This window comes from Prenolepis imparis, unplaced genomic scaffold (assembly GCF_030444845.1).
Source record: "Prenolepis imparis isolate NDT839.2.m4 unplaced genomic scaffold, iyPreImpa1.0 SCAF_9, whole genome shotgun sequence".
Lineage (NCBI taxonomy): Eukaryota > Metazoa > Arthropoda > Insecta > Hymenoptera > Formicidae > Prenolepis > Prenolepis imparis.
In genome coordinates, this window is record NW_028141167.1 from 2,635,089 (window position 1) to 2,651,100 (window position 16,012).

The 16,012-nt window shown below is 39.6% G+C and overlaps 2 protein-coding genes across 3 annotated transcripts in view; one reads left to right on the forward strand and one right to left on the reverse strand.

Annotated features, from left to right (window-relative positions):
* The window catches only part of LOC145940548 (uncharacterized), a 282,334-nt gene that overhangs the window by 31,084 nt on the left and 235,238 nt on the right, over positions 1-16,012 (reverse strand). The window lies entirely within an intron of this gene.
* Positions 1-16,012, forward strand: part of LOC145940546 (uncharacterized) — a 223,572-nt gene that overhangs the window by 24,934 nt on the left and 182,626 nt on the right. The window contains exon 1 of one of the 2 annotated variants that reach the window (XM_083045816.1): positions 4,264-5,488. The exons of the other annotated variant lie outside the window; for it this stretch is intronic. Coding sequence (XP_082901942.1) covers positions 5,251-5,488 — 238 coding nt within the window. The 5' untranslated portion in view covers positions 4,264-5,250. Of the gene's footprint in view, positions 1-4,263; positions 5,489-16,012 lie in introns of those variants that run through there. 2 annotated transcript variants of the gene reach the window in all.

Below are 16,012 nucleotides of genomic sequence, written 5' to 3' on the forward strand. Positions count from 1 at the left end.
TTGCTAATGAATGTCTCTATCAAAATGATATTGTCGACCAGCTATTTCCGGCCATTACTGACGCGTTTTAATTCGCATTAAAATCTTATGGGCGCGCGTTATTATTTGTATATATTATTTACGTGACCATTTGATTAGAAAATAATTGATGCGCGTAATTGAATTCGGTATTTACAAATTTTCAGCAATTTACACGCCGCATTGGCCAACAAGTGCACGCGTGCACACGTGATCGTATTAAGCGATTAAATTAAATTAACGATAAAATAACCGGACGCAGGCAATTAAATGTGCGATTTTATAATTAATGTTAAACATGTGAACATGTAATATGAGGAGTCTAATGGCGCCGGTTACAATCCCAATTATCGCGATTTAAGCGTACATTTCGAATCAAAAATCTCGCGGAAATCGTGCTGGATGAAAATGTCGGGACCGTTTTTGTTTTCGCCGCGAAATTTCGATTATTTATTTCTCCGTACGAAATTCCATTTATAGTCGAGTGAAAGGAAAGAAGTCATTCTCGCGCGCGACGAGATAAGCGTGAGAAAGTATAGCGCTAGTGAAGCTCACTTTTGCGCTCGATTGGCGTTGGCGCGAAGTCTTTTGAAGTTGCAGACAAAACTCGAACGCGCGGGATCTCTCCCTTCTTCCCCTGTAAACGGATTCCTGAGAGATCCTTAAGTTATTCAGAATCGATCGTCGCACCTTTCGCAAAGTTATATTGCGCGTTTTTCTCGCCTCGGCAGTTGATTATGTCTACGCGAATCGGCATGCAACGACGTGTAACTATCGAACTTTGAGCGTCTCGCGACGCATCTCGAGTTTACGCGTCGTATAAAAATCTTACGCGCGAATTTCTTTTGTTCATTTTCGCGGAAAAGGGAGAGACGTTTCCGCGGTTTCTTTCCTTTGCGCTCGTTGTTAAAAAAAATAGAAAGGTATTATCATCGCTACATTTTCCTACACCTTTCGGAATTCGTTGATACTTCATATATCTTCAAGATTCAAGGGAAGGATTCAACACCTAACTTTCTCGCGTCTAATATATTGTACAGGATGCTCAAGATTCCTCGTTGTTTTATTCAACCATAAATTCTGTGACAGAATTGATGTTTTAATTAAAATTTTTCTCTTTCGCAGTAAGATAAAGTACGGAAGTGAAGACATATAGATAGAGTCAGACGGATGATGAGTAAAGACATTCGAGTAGAAATGGACGAAATATTTTATAAAATATTTTAAAAAATATCAGATTAGCATTTGATAAATATAAATACTAAATATATTGTCCGGTACATCTAGATATTAATCCATCCGAAAGAGCGTTTCGCTGTAATACATTACAAAAAATTCACGTTACAAAATGGAAAATGTTTACACATTTATCGATGTGACTGGACGAGAGCTGTGTGTGTACGGCTGCACATTTTTCCGACCGCGATATTCGTCGTCCGTTCCAATCTACAGGCCGTAGTTTCTCTCGTATAATATATTTAATTCCTCTTTTCTATGCTCCGCGGAGTCTGCCACGGCGGACCATCTCTACGACGGGTACGACGGCGTGAATTAGCGTTTCCCGCGACACGGCGGAAACGGACAACGCGCATTAACCTCTGGTAAAGCATACACGTCCTCAAGTTTTGATTTTCCGTGAGATCGGATGTCGTCCCACGTATATCCCGGAATACAAAGCACCTCAAAAGTTCTCGCACGTTATTCTTTATAAACTTATTATATCATCGAATCTAGGCCTTAAATTTCGTACATAATAATCTTTTGAGACATTAAAAATAAATCTTAAATAGAAAATCCAAATTCTGGAATTGTGTAATTAAAGAATATAAAAGATTATTTTATATTTTTATTTTTTATTTTTCTCTTTAAAGAGAGTTTTCTGGAGACAATTTTTAATTGTTTATAAATAAAAAATAAAATAATTATTGTTATTGTTGATTTAACAATGGAATAGCCGCTATCTTCAAGTTTTAAATTTCGTTCATTAAATTTAGAGAAATCAGAATGCGGGATTTCTGTGACACAGCTCGTATGAACTGTCAGCGTTTGTTCCGTTCTTTCGGTTCTGTGTTCGCGACCGCAATGCTTGTAGTTCGCGGACAAAGCTTAATGCACTGGCCAAGTAGACGACGGTTTCGCAAGTTCGCGTTACCATTGGACTAATTGGACGCTTTAATATTTGAAATGGAAACAAACGACATGGGGATCATTTCCAATGTTTTCTCCCTCAGGGAAAATCATTAGAGAGAATTTGTCTTGCTTGCTTGGTAATTTATTTAGAATCGACAAATATATTCGTATGCTAATAAATTTTTCTTTCTTTGATTCATTAATGAATGATTTATCTACTTCCTAAAAGCGTTTGCTAAAAGTTTCAGATATTAATTAAAAAAACAGAACAAATTAGAGCTTGTCAATCAAGTGTGGGCCTCTCACTTTATTCTCATTATTGATGAAGATATTCGTTAATATGTGATAAATATGTACAATTCTAAGTATCTACATACATAATTAAAGAAATTAATTAATTTCACATATATAAAGATAATTTTTTCATTTAATGCAGATATACATACAAGTATATACATATAATATGGGACTGAAAAATCAACCTTTTAAATCTTTTTTTAAAAAAATATTGATATACGAAAAAGATGAACAAATATGCTCTAAGAATGTTCACTTTATTTAATGTCTCAATTACAGCCAACATTTTACACTTGCGGTTAACGCAGCTTATTATGAGACGTTTAACTCATGATCGTAATCGCGCATACGAACATTGTTTATTCATGCTCGAACTCGAGATGCGAATCATGGAGCGAAATTAGTGATCTATCCGCCATCCGTCCGATTCGTGTCAACATCGTAGTGTATATACACACACAGCGTGAACGTTCGTATATAGCCAGACTGTGATTGTCGATTGATCGGATACCGATAATCCGATTTCGATCGTTCCCCGATCGCTCCCTCGTCGCTTTTTCGTCAATCGCCGTGCAGAGTGATATCGTTATCACGGATATCGCGTCATAAAAATGACGCAAGTTGCGTGTGGACTTTCTCGCGCTCCCTCGAACGGCCATCGAACGATTATCGAATCCGTCACGGGATCGCGCGCCGTCTCATTTCCCGCTTTTTGTATCTGTCATGTATTTAATTAACATTTCCGTCGACGATTAATTATCGACACTGTTGCGCGGCACGTCATGTATATTTAACAAAAGAGAAGGAGGGACTGACTGTCAATCAGGGTAAAAGGCAACAACCATCCGGTGTGACAACCATCGAATTACTCTGTAATTTTTTCTGCAGTCCGACATTATTGCGCATTAATTTCGCTTATGCGATAACTGTTGCCGGTTTCCGATCGAGAATTCCGCGCACGCGGATAACAATAATAATATGTAAAATACAGTAACGCGGCTTGTATGTGCGCGCGAATACCATACATTCTGGCGAATTTATGCACTAGCTTTGTATACAAAGCGCAAAGTGCGATCCATCGCCCGATTCGTTAATCCACCTCTTATCAAAATCGTTTGTTGTTAAAGCATTGTAAGTTACGTGATAGGCAAATTTTTTTCTAAATTCCAGATACAGCGCGTTGTTTTATATTTATATATATTATGTTTCGCTTCGTAAACGGGAATAAAATAAAGAACGGAGTTGTTTGCTAACTATCCCGGGATCAAATTCCTTATGAGCAATAAGAAGAGAACAATGCGAATAATAACAGGCACGTAACAAAGAGAAGAAATAACAGCGAATACATAAGGAAGAACACAATAAGAGAACAGAACCAAACCACACGTATAGTAGTAGTATAAATAATTTTACGCGGAATAAAATAAGATTATATAAACCTGGGAGACAAATAAAATTCTCAATATATGTATATATATCTCGATATATCTCGAATTTTATTTTCTCCGGGTTTAATCTTATTTTATTCCGCGTAAAATTATATATAAATATTTTATATATATAAATATATAAAAAATATATATATAAAACAAAAGAGAGAGCGCGAAAAAATGGGCGAAAGAATGCGAAAAAGGGAGAGGGAAAAAAAAAGAAAAAAAGAGAAAGAGAAAGAGTAGAAGCGGAGAGAGACGAGAATATCCGACGAGGCGCGTCGCGCTACCATCCACCCCTCTACGCTGGTTCTTCCCCTCCTACCACCTATCACCCCCGACCTCGCATAACGGCAGCAACCCCCGAACGGGCTTTCTCCTTCACCTCAGTAGCGCCGGGCGTCTCGACGCGGCAGCACGTTGTGTTGGGGGATTTAGCACGCGGCTTCAGTCGCGTTCCCAGAATTTAGTATACATTCTCAAACTCTCTCTTTCTCTTTTTCTGTATCTTTCTCTCTCTTTCTCTATTTATATTGTTTGAGCAACTGTCACTCCTCTCTCGTTTCACCGTTTTTCCCAGCCACCCCCGCGCAACCCTCATCAACCTTCTCGAGAATTCGCGGTGGGATCCGCCCACGCGCGTGAGTGACTTTTCCCTCCCCCTTCGACGCTGATCCTCCCCCTTCCTGCCCTGTCTCTCCATCGCGCAGGAAAACAGCGTCGCGACGCGTGCAGTCGCGTTCGCCGAAGACACGAAACCGGGAGCGCTTTTTCGGGATCAGTAGTGAGACTCGCGAGAAAAGCTGGTCTTCCTGTATCTCTTTTATCTCTGCCTTTCCGCACGTCGCACCCTGTTCGACCGCGCGCCAAGGCACGGCGAGACCTGTCGTTATGGGGGAGGACCTGCCCTCCGGAGACGCCCGGCGCGGTTAGTTCCAGGTGGAACCGAGCGGGTTTGCGAAGGCGCGCCAGGTATCGCGCCACACCGCGGGGATTTGCGAGTGCGAGGGTTGAATTTTTGGAGGATTCTGACGTTTCGCTTCGCTGGTGGACGCACGATCTGTCCTGATCGGAGTCGGTCCGCAAGACTCATCTGTCACTTTGTACTGTCTGTTGTGTCAGCCGCAGCTTGTCGATCGTGACAGTGAAGGGTGTCGCGCAGCCTTTAGTGCCGGCCGCAGTGTACATGTGATTCATCCGATCGTGTGACTGTGTCGATGATCGTATCTATGACGATTGCGACTCGGTCGATCGCTGTGAGGTGTGGTGCGCCGGATTTCTCTGTCGCATCGTCGGTTTGCGAGTGATTCGGAGTGACGTTGTCTCTTCGGAACAATTTCCAATCGGAAAGGAGGATTTTCATAAGCGATCGGTTATGGCTGTGACGAGGACGACGTCGGTGATCCGATCGGATTTCGACGACGGTCGAGGATCTCGAAGGTGCAACCCTCGAACGAGGACGAGAGCCGCCGACGGTCGCCGGATGTCAAAGGGATCGGTTGGTGTCGAAAGTGGATCGGTTGCGGCGAAAAGCGGTGGTTCCGGCAAGTTCCTTCTGGTTGGCGCTGTCCTGGCCATACAATTTGTCGGCGCGGCGGCGATATCCAGCAAGGGTGAGTGTTTTTTTTTCTTTCTGAATGAGTGCTTCGATCGAAAGGACATTCATAAATCTCTCGGGTTACAACTTGAGTGTAAGTGTGTATATGTGTGTGTGCGCGCGTTTATTTTCTCAGTCGGAATCCAACGGGTAGGATGGCTCGAAGGGAACAGCGATATGATTGATAAATAGCTTTGGATTCTGACACGCCGTTCTCACACCACGAGATCGGAATGTAAATAAGGTATTTTAGTACTAGGATTTGAGATTCCAGACGTCTAATTCGAAGGATCGTTACTTATCCGCGAAGAGAGAAACTAAGCTCTTGCGTTATTTGTATTACATAATATTGATATAATAATTCAGATTGACGAAAGACATTATAATAGAATCTTTGTTGAAAAGAGATTTTGCCATTATATAAAATGACAAGATAATAATTTCATTCTATTAATTTTAGACAGAATCCTTGTCACACATTTTTCGATATACAGTTTTTCTTTTTCGATAAAAAAAGAAACGTCACTTTCCTTTAGCTTAATCCGGTGTAAAAGGTCGCGCCCTCAATTTTGACGCGAAACAAAGAGCGAGGCTATCTATAGTCTTTGTACTCGGAGATGCGCGTCCAAAGACCGTCTTTTACCTTCTAAATTCGAAATTCTGCCGATACCTCCTAACCCAATATCGTCTCTTCGGCTTTCTAACTTTGGTCGTTATTCGAGTCGAGGGAGACGTGTCCATCGGCGAAATGTTCCGTCGCGGATCGAAGAGGTGACACGTTTTAGGGATTCGGTTCTCGCCCTTCGAAAAATCGACTTCCAATTTTTCTGATTATCGAACTAGCGCGAAAAGGAGCGACAAATATCATTCCCCCCCCCCTTCCCCGTGCATGCGAGAACCCGGTCGATTTCGTATTCGAGATGCCCGACCGCCGTAACTGCGTACGGGATTTAAGAGATCGTCCGAGTAATGGCGAGAGACGGAGACGCATACTAAGCGCGGACGCGACGCGACCCGATCGGTTCCCCGGATCTCATCTCCGGGGCTAACTAGTGCGATTCTCGCCTTTCACACCTGAGGGACCGTGAGTCGATGTTAGAGGGGATCGACGAGCTTCGGGCAATTCATCGCGACGACGGTTACCTGGCGGGAATAACTGCGGCAGGAATATTCTATCTCGATGGGCATATATACTTTTTAAAGTGCGGCGATTGTCGCTCTTCGTGATTGCTGATGATGAAAGACTTAATTTCAAAATATACAGGGAAAATACTTTCTATATCTTTTTTAATATATATTCAAACTCTTTGATCAATATTTTTCATTAATATTGAAAGTGATTCTTTCTTTTTTTAAAATTTTTATTGATACCAACAAGCGTCAAAGAATGAGTGTATGTACACCGCGCCGTGGATAATAAAATCGCAATATCGTTTGAATGCGCTTCGATTAATAATGTTGTGCGATGTGCGTTATGATCATACATTGTGTATATACGAGGTGAACTAAAAGATGTTAATGTAAATTTCCTGCACGTTGCAATATCGCGGGCAAACAATTCTTGTATGCTCATCTCAGTAGCTGTATCATATAAAGCAAAGAACAATATAGTTATCTAATCAATAGACGCAGCTTAATACTTGCGTACTCGTGTAACATGCACGCTCGCGGCAAGATCATTACCGACATTTTACTGAAAGTCACTGATAGTGTACTTTGTATATGATTGAAAAGGTATTTTGATGCAAGTATATACAATGTAATTATATTATTATTATTATTTTATATTTAACATTTTATATTATATAATATAATAGGCAAAATATTAAATACAGAATAATACAATAATAATATAATAATAACAATAATAATAATTATACATATAATAATAAACATTATTCTTTAATTACTTGACATTTTGTCCAGAGATTTTGCAGTAAATATATATAATTCGGCCAAAACGTGATTAAATCTTTCGATAATTTCCAATATATGCGCAATATGGTTTGATGGCATTTTTGATTTAAAATTGATTTTTACATACAAAATTTTTAGTTTAATATCATATTGGTTTTAAAATTTACAATTCATGTTCGCTGTGCAAATATTATATGATAAATGGAGGGAATAATGGGTGTAACGCATTTCCATTCTTTTCTGCATAATTTCTAGGCAAAATGTTATGTAACTAGAAAATAATAATAATTATTATTATATGTAATTTATATTTAATTATATAATTGTTGTTATTATTATTATTATTATTATTCTATATCTAATATTTTGCTTATTATATAATATAATAGGCAAAATCTGACATAATAATAATAATTATTATTATTATTATAATTATTATTATTATTCTATAATTACCTAACAATTTGCTTAGAGATTCTATGCAGAAAATAATGGAAATGCATTACATCCATTATTCCTTCCATTTATTATATGATGTTTATGTACAATGAACGTGAACTGTATAAATTTTACAAAACCGGCATAATATTAAATTAAAAGTTTCGTATGCAAAAATTCATTTTAAATAAAAAAATGTCATCGTTTCATATCGATCGCGTATGTGGGCGCGTATGTCGAAAATTATCGGGATATACACACGATATATGTTTGTCAACACATACATATGTGCCGAAAACTGAAAAATTCAAAATATTGTTATATATAAAAAAGAATGCATGCAATTTTCTTTTTTATTTTATACCTGTTACAATACTTTGTTGCATTTTGATTGAAACATACATTGCTAGACGAATATTCATCTCCGCTTTAAACGCCACTTAAAGACTTTTGGACGAGGCGAAGAGAGAAAGAGAAAGCTTCGCAAGTTCTTTCGTAAACATTCATGGGACGTCGAATCGGCTCCGATCGTCATCGTATCCAGCGTATCAGTTGACGAGATTGCCGACATTGAATTAATTGAAAGTCGTTCGCCGTTGAAACGCTGTCGCTTTGCGTGGGCTTTGCGTCATTTTGATATGGTTTTAATTAAACAACGGACATCGCGCGCCGAGAAGAGAGAGCCTCTCGAGAAGATCGGATCCTGAGTGCGGTAGTATGTACGTATTCGATGGACGGCAAGTGTACGTTGGGCAGATGAGGGTAAAAGCGGGGGGAGAGGGGAAGACTGACAAGTAGAAGCTGGATGATTGGGGACAACGATGGTACGTTTAACGCGATTAAAAAACGTCGCATGGTCGATCAAAGGCAACGATCGCTCGTGACACGCGAAATTCATCGATTGTCGCTGGCAAAAGGACCACGATCTCGTCGCGTACAATGTCGCTCGAAAAATGCCAGTTAAACGTTCGCCGAAAGTGTCTAAAAGCGCAACGCGACTAACCGAGCGTAAAACTTTTTCCATCGCCTAAATATTTACGTGTGAATGAAGTTGGAATAAAGTTTATATTCATTCCGTGGAAAGTAATATAATTTTTAGGATGCGTTTCTCTATCTATAATAATAAAATTTTTAATTTATCTTGCGCGTAATGATGGGTAAAAAGAGGTATAATAATTTTATTCATCCCCCCTTGTATGTATTTTAATAAACATTTATATTTATCTTATGAGGGAAAAATGTGGGAAGTAAATTTACTTTTTTGGACAAAGTACAATTGGATGATAATAAAATCTTATCTGATTATCTAATAATGAAGTCTAATACTTAATCTAATATATTTATGACATTTTAATTTAAAAATTTTATATCTGTTTCCTCAAATTTTCTGCTGAATGATTTACTAAAATTCGGCACGTAATAATATGTAATAACAGCAATAATAATTAAAAACGTTTGGAATATTAGTAAAGCTTCGCACGAATTGACCGTAGTTTAGATGAAATTATTACTCGTCAATGAATTAGCGATACACTGCGTCAAACCGTATATTTATATAAAGTTGGTTGGCCGGTTATTATAACTAGTTGGCACATTTGAAATGTGGCGAGCACACACGTCGTTGAACCGATGCCGTAATATGAACCGTGTAAATTGTCGCAGCGGAACAAAGATTACACATACAGTGGCAACTAATTTACGATAATGCAGTATAATACGGTAATACTGCTTTATAAAATAAAATTTGATCACGAAATATACGAAAAATATTATATTATAATGTATTATATTATGTTGCATTGTAATATATTCTTTAGTATATATAAATATGTACATATGAATCAGTATCTACATAAATATAATTTATGTATGCAATTTTACTGTATTACTATTATTATTATTATTATTATTATTATTATTATTATTATTATAAGTCAGGGGGATATGTTTACATGTATGTTATCGCAATCTCTTATAGAACAAAAAGATTTGGGACATGAATGTATTCAATTGATTGAAATTAATTGTGTCTTATGTAATTGATTTTAATATTTCTCTGCAGAATGTGTCTGAACTTATTCGATTAATCTCATCTATTATATTGCATTATATTGCATCATATTGTCTCGTGTGTCAGTTTTAATGCAGCACGATACAACGATGCACGCCACATGATTATTCCTCGTATGAATCGGGTTTCTCTCTCATCGCATCGTTCTTAGAAATATGATCTACGGGAAGACTCGCGAATTACCGGCGTATAAACGCGTATTCACAGAGCGGCTTTCACGAGCCGCCAAACTCAGGTATATCATTAAAATTAACACCGCGTCGCGTCTGAGTGGAGCTTTAGGCGAAAGTGGTTACGGGAATGAAGCCGAATGCAGAAACTGCGAAAGCGAGCGCGCGCTGCAAGATTTCTGCGGGATGGAGCCGTGTATGGGAACCGTTATCTGTACGGGAGTCACGTAACGCCACGGGTATCCTTTCTTATCCCGCGTGTGCGAGAAGCGATCTGTGATTCTCGCCGGCGCTTCCGCGGTTAGAATTATACGTGGGCGTATTATCAATTTTCATTCGCGACATTCATACATATGTGAGATAAGTCTGTGTCGCGACAAAGCTTTGCTCTTTGAGAGATCTTGGAAGGGGATATGGTGGAGATATTTATTATCTTTTTAATATATACGTATAAAGTGATTTTGGAAAAATTGAAGAAGATTAAGATTGCGGTTTTTTGTTGATTTTAGACACACTTCATTTTAGCGCATGATTATGAAGAAATTTACAAGTAGAGTTGATCGATTCAATTTCTGATAGACTCATAGTACGTTCGCTATAGCTCCCGTTTCTCACGTCATGGACGCTTCGTGAGAGGGAAACGGCTTTGCCATAGCATTATAGGGAAAGAGCGTCTGCGGTGGCTCTAAAATTGGGCGGACGACGCGATGCGGTCGCGTATCGAGTTTCCTGTGTCTAAAGTCCATAACGTCATGAGCCATTCGGAGGTGTACGGGGGGGACGCGTATCAATAATGCCCGATAGCGTGCGACGGAGTTCACGGAGTTGAAACGCGATACGATCGAAGCGCGAGTGGTCCGCCGGTCTTCCTCCCGACGGGACGGCGCTTCTGTACGTCGGTATTTTTATGGAAAATTTATTAGTCTGCGGAGAGAGATGTCATACGCGACAGAGAGAAATATGTCGGCGTCGCGAGACTATAAATTAAAAAGCATCCTGTAATGCGGACGCGCATCTCATCACGATGACGTATACGTCATTGGAATAAAGTGGATTGCCATATAGGAAATAGGAAAGAGAGACTCTCTCGGGAGAGAGAACGGAAAACGTCCGTGCAATATGTTGCCTGCGTTAATATTGCAAACGGGCGGACGAGACAATGGCAACGGGGTGTTTACAATTTCGCGAGACGGAGCAGTAGCGCGATCGCAGTTTGCTCAGACGGCAGGCCGTCCTCTCCTACCCCTTCGCACAAAGTGACTCGCTAGGATTACACGGGAGATTAAGACGCAACCAAGGCGCGGCGACGTACACTGTGTATACGTTACAAGTTCCAAGCACGTTTAAACAGTCTCTTAGCGACAGGCAAACGGACTAAACGCGTCGAAATTATTTCCGTCGCGACGGCGACGCCGGATATTGCGAGACGTAGCGCGCGAGCGCTATACGATCGAGCGAGTTTACGGGTGCGGGTGTGTAATGAACTTCGCGATAACTAACTTATCTTTACGCGTAATCCTCGGATGCGCACGCTTTCGCCTACCTACTGCGCGATCCTACTCGCTCTGAATTTCAAGTGAATTTTACTACGGCACGGAGCGAAACGGTACAGAGAGAGGTATGGTATTACGTATCCTCGGAAATACAATCATACGTGGATAAGAGGAGCCAAACTACTGATTTTTTTTTTAAATTACTGATTTGACGCTAAAAAATGTCTCTCTAATATTACGATTTTATTTCACGAAAGAATAATATTTATAATATTTTATTTTCGAACCCTAATTAAAAAAATTTTACAGGTCTGCAATTTTCCCGGAGTTTCAAAAATTGCAGAATTAAACACACAGGAGCGAAATATCATGTTAATAATAGTCGCAGCTTCGAATAGAATACGTAACATTATTGCGTGCGCTAATTAAATTGGAATTTAACTGATTTTCCGCGAAAAGCGGATGTATCTTTTTTTTTCTACAAAAATACGATACAATCGCGTGCCATTTTATGCGGCCGGCATTCTTACAAACTCCGTTATTATTATATTAGTGATAATAAATTGTTATATCCGCAGTTTCCGCTTAATCAGAGCCTTTCGATTCTTATTACGCACGCAAACGTCTATCTTGTTTGTCTATCGTATTTTTTCGTTCGTGTCACGACAAAACGATTCGCGAATAACCCTGGTTTCTGGGAAACGTCGATACGCAATTTCCATTTCGCTTTTTAACGGTCAGGCGATATTTTCTTGCGGCCATCTGGAAGAGTTCGTTAACAGTTACGATCGGGTCTCCTCGCTCTATTCGCGGCGTCGTTAGCTGATTGAACCAGATAACTAACGGGCCGTAGCTCGTTAAAATGTCGCCGATCGCAAAAAATGTTAGATATAGACCGACCGGCAGGAACTATTCACTCTGATCTGCGTAAAACGAGCACGAACGTCGTGAATCTGATTGGGATATGTATAATTTTTTAAATCCACGACTTCTCTGTGCATCAAGTGCTGCTTAGATAATTAATACATTTTATCGTGATTGTTTTTGCCGCTACATTTAATTAATTTGCTGCCTGATTCTTCGGATAATCCGTCGATTAAATCTTTGTCCCTAAACTTTATCTAATTTTGTATCTTTATTAATTTATTAATCGATTTCCTAATTATTTTCTTCTCAATCTTTCAACTTTTTTTAGTTACCTTGCCTGGTTAATTATCTGACCAATTTCCTAGGCAATTTTCTAGTCGATCTTATGATTAATCTGCGTCGTAAGTCATCTGATTAATTTTATAGTTAATTATCAAGGGCGCGGTCGATTTTCTCACATAAATTTTCTCATTACCTTTTTAAAGATAAGGTAAAAAAATGTCTGATCGGCGAAAGGGTGAGCTATATATGATAACCATTTGAAATGGCGCGAAACGTTGTTTCCATTTAGCGAACAACCTCCATTCGATTCGAGGGAAAGCCGACAAGGGAAATCGTTAACACCGCAGAAATGTGCCGGCGTGATTAAACAAGGCGCAAAATAAACCAGCGAGCGCGACGAATTGTATGTATACGCGATACGGACGCGACGGTCGCATTTACGGGGGCCGATTAATCACGATTGGCTTATCCGCTTTAATTGCGCACAACGGATCGCGAAGAGTCATGAACGTCCGTACGTCCAATGTAAACGGCATTAATATTCGTCACGCAAAGTGGATACGGATCGGGTGCCAGCGATATACGCGCCGATCGGCCATTGTTCCGCGAATTCAAAGTGGCATCTATATGTATATATATATATATATATATACATATATATATGTGTGTGTGTGTGTGTGTATACACGCGTATACCTGTTTACGCTAAACCCCCTGGGCACTCTTGTGTGCCGCAGATAGCATCCAGGAACACGCTACTCATGATATTTGTGCATGTACTCGTTCGCCTATCCTACCATCGCGCTATGAATTTATTTATACGCTCATGAAATTGCTCCAAGTCCCCCGCAACTCGTACGTTTATGTGTGAGTGTGTGCGTCCGTGTATAATTCAACCTGGGATTGGATCGTGTTGAGCAGGGGGGGAAGGAAAAGGGAGGAGGGTGCATGTCGCTCCCTTCGTTCCATTCATAGGCAGGCGGTGTTCTTCTGTCGAAAGCACTCTGTGTGCATAAATGAACCAGAATCGTGTCGTAGTCGACAATGTGTTGAATGGCCATTTGCATGTGGAATTGTCTAATAATACTTGATGTCGCGGCGTGCGAAAGAGTTATAACTAAAATCTACCCTAACAGCGTGTGAAGAAAATAATTAAAGAGATTGAAAAAAAAGGATATACATATATATAAAAAGTCTTTCATTATAAAATAATATTTCACACACGAATGAAATACACAGATGCCAATACCTATCTCACCCCCCGTTAAATAAGTTTATCAAGAAGGAATTGTCGCACGGAAAAAAATTAGCTACCATAGCTAAATTTCAGCTGTCCCTATATTACATATTCTCTATGGTAGCTAATATTTTTAGCTATAGAATTCTCCGTTAAATTATAGCTAAAAAGTATTAGTTACTATAACTAAAATTTAAGCATGATAACTAAATTTCAGGCTGCGATATAGAGACAGCTAAAATTTAGCTATGGTAGCTAACGTTTTTTTTCCATGCGCGGAACGTAATCTCCATTTGCGAGCTCATCATTCGCTGGCATGGTCGTAATTTCGCACGGAAGGCAACCCACTAAGGGCATCATTTGCCCTCGCCCTTTCACCCCCCCCCCCCAGCGGTGTTATCGCACGCCAGGATTCACCTCTTCAAGTCACACGCATAAACATACACGCACGTGCGTATACGCACCTATACGTAGTCGAGGTCAACCCAGACCAATATTGAATAACATAGCTGATTAAATACCCGACACAGATGGTAGCGAGAGACGCGCGGGTGGGCTAGTGATTCCCTTCTCTTCCCCTCCCCCACCCCCTTCCTCTGTACGTGCGAAATGAGATTAACCCGCGACACATGTAAACCTTCAAAGCACACGTGCGGTCCGTCTGCGGTATATGCAAATTCGTTCGCGGCCAGCCGGTCCCTCCTATTTCGGGAATTTCACATTGTTTCGTCGTCGTCGGCGCTCTCAGCGTCGGCTTATGACGGGATTCGGAACATCCGGGGACGAACGATTGAACGCCCTCACCCTTCGTCGAGGATCGCATCCGGAATTTTCGCGGCGGAATGTGTAAAACGACCGAGTTCGCTCGAGACGAGATATTTTGCACGATAATTCGGCATAGATGAAAGTGTATAACAATCGAAAATAAATTGTTTTCATCAGAGATATTTGTGTATGAAGAGACACGACGTATATATATATAATTTAATTATAATTATATAATTTAGTTATCTAATTTATTAAGAATTTATGCAGCAGTAAGAATATAAGATTTTTTTGAATGACGATTCTGTGAATTTCGTGGTTTATTATGTAAGAGAATATAAATAATTGTTGGAGCAACACGTAGGAGAATTTTCTCGTTCGCGTTATTCTCGCCTATTTTTATCAGAAACAGTTTATCGGATGATATTTTATTAGATCCACGGTTCATTGATTGAAGGTAATAATTGCCTTCATTCTAATTATCTCTAACTTACTTTTCAAATAAGAGAAGTTTTAATTAGAAAAGCCAGACGCGTGATCTATATTCTTCGTGTCTTGAGAGACGTAATTATCTTAAGAACTGCTATATTAAATTTATCGTGCGATATATTATTTATCGTAATCCTTGTATTTAGAGAGAGAAAGAGAGATACATATTCCTTAAATATATATACGAATTAGAATATTAAATAATTCGAAATTCGAATAATCGACAGCGATGACGAAGTTATCTTTATTAATCGGTTAGCATAATCTTTGATGATTTACGCTCGAGTAGAGAAAAGATAAATTTTTTTTCACTGATCACTGAAAATGCATCGTGCAATATTTATAGGCTAACGATGTAGATTCAACAAGTAGTCAAAGGAACGGTCCGTCCTAATCTGTGAATAACTATATATACATATATAGCAGGAAAACGTTCGATCCGGACGATTTCTCGAGTAGGTAACTTTCGCACGTCAATAAAGGAAGCGCCCCACATTAACATCTAGCGGATCCGATTAACGTTGGAAAAATTAGGGTCAACCGCGAGCGATTATTCGAGGGTAACTGACTGCACCTTTAATTGCGACTCGTGGACGTTGAAAAAGAACGGAGCGGGGTCACTTTCCCGATAATAGAGATTTATTTCGCACGCTGTACGTCGTGGCGAATTGCTCCTAAATAAAGACGCATCGTCCGAGATGAGATCTTTTTTTTTTACGGCTGTGCGATCCTAAAATGATGTTGATAAACGTCGCAAACGTGGCACAAAAGTGACTATATTCGATTCGAAACATTAATTTGAAACGTTTGGA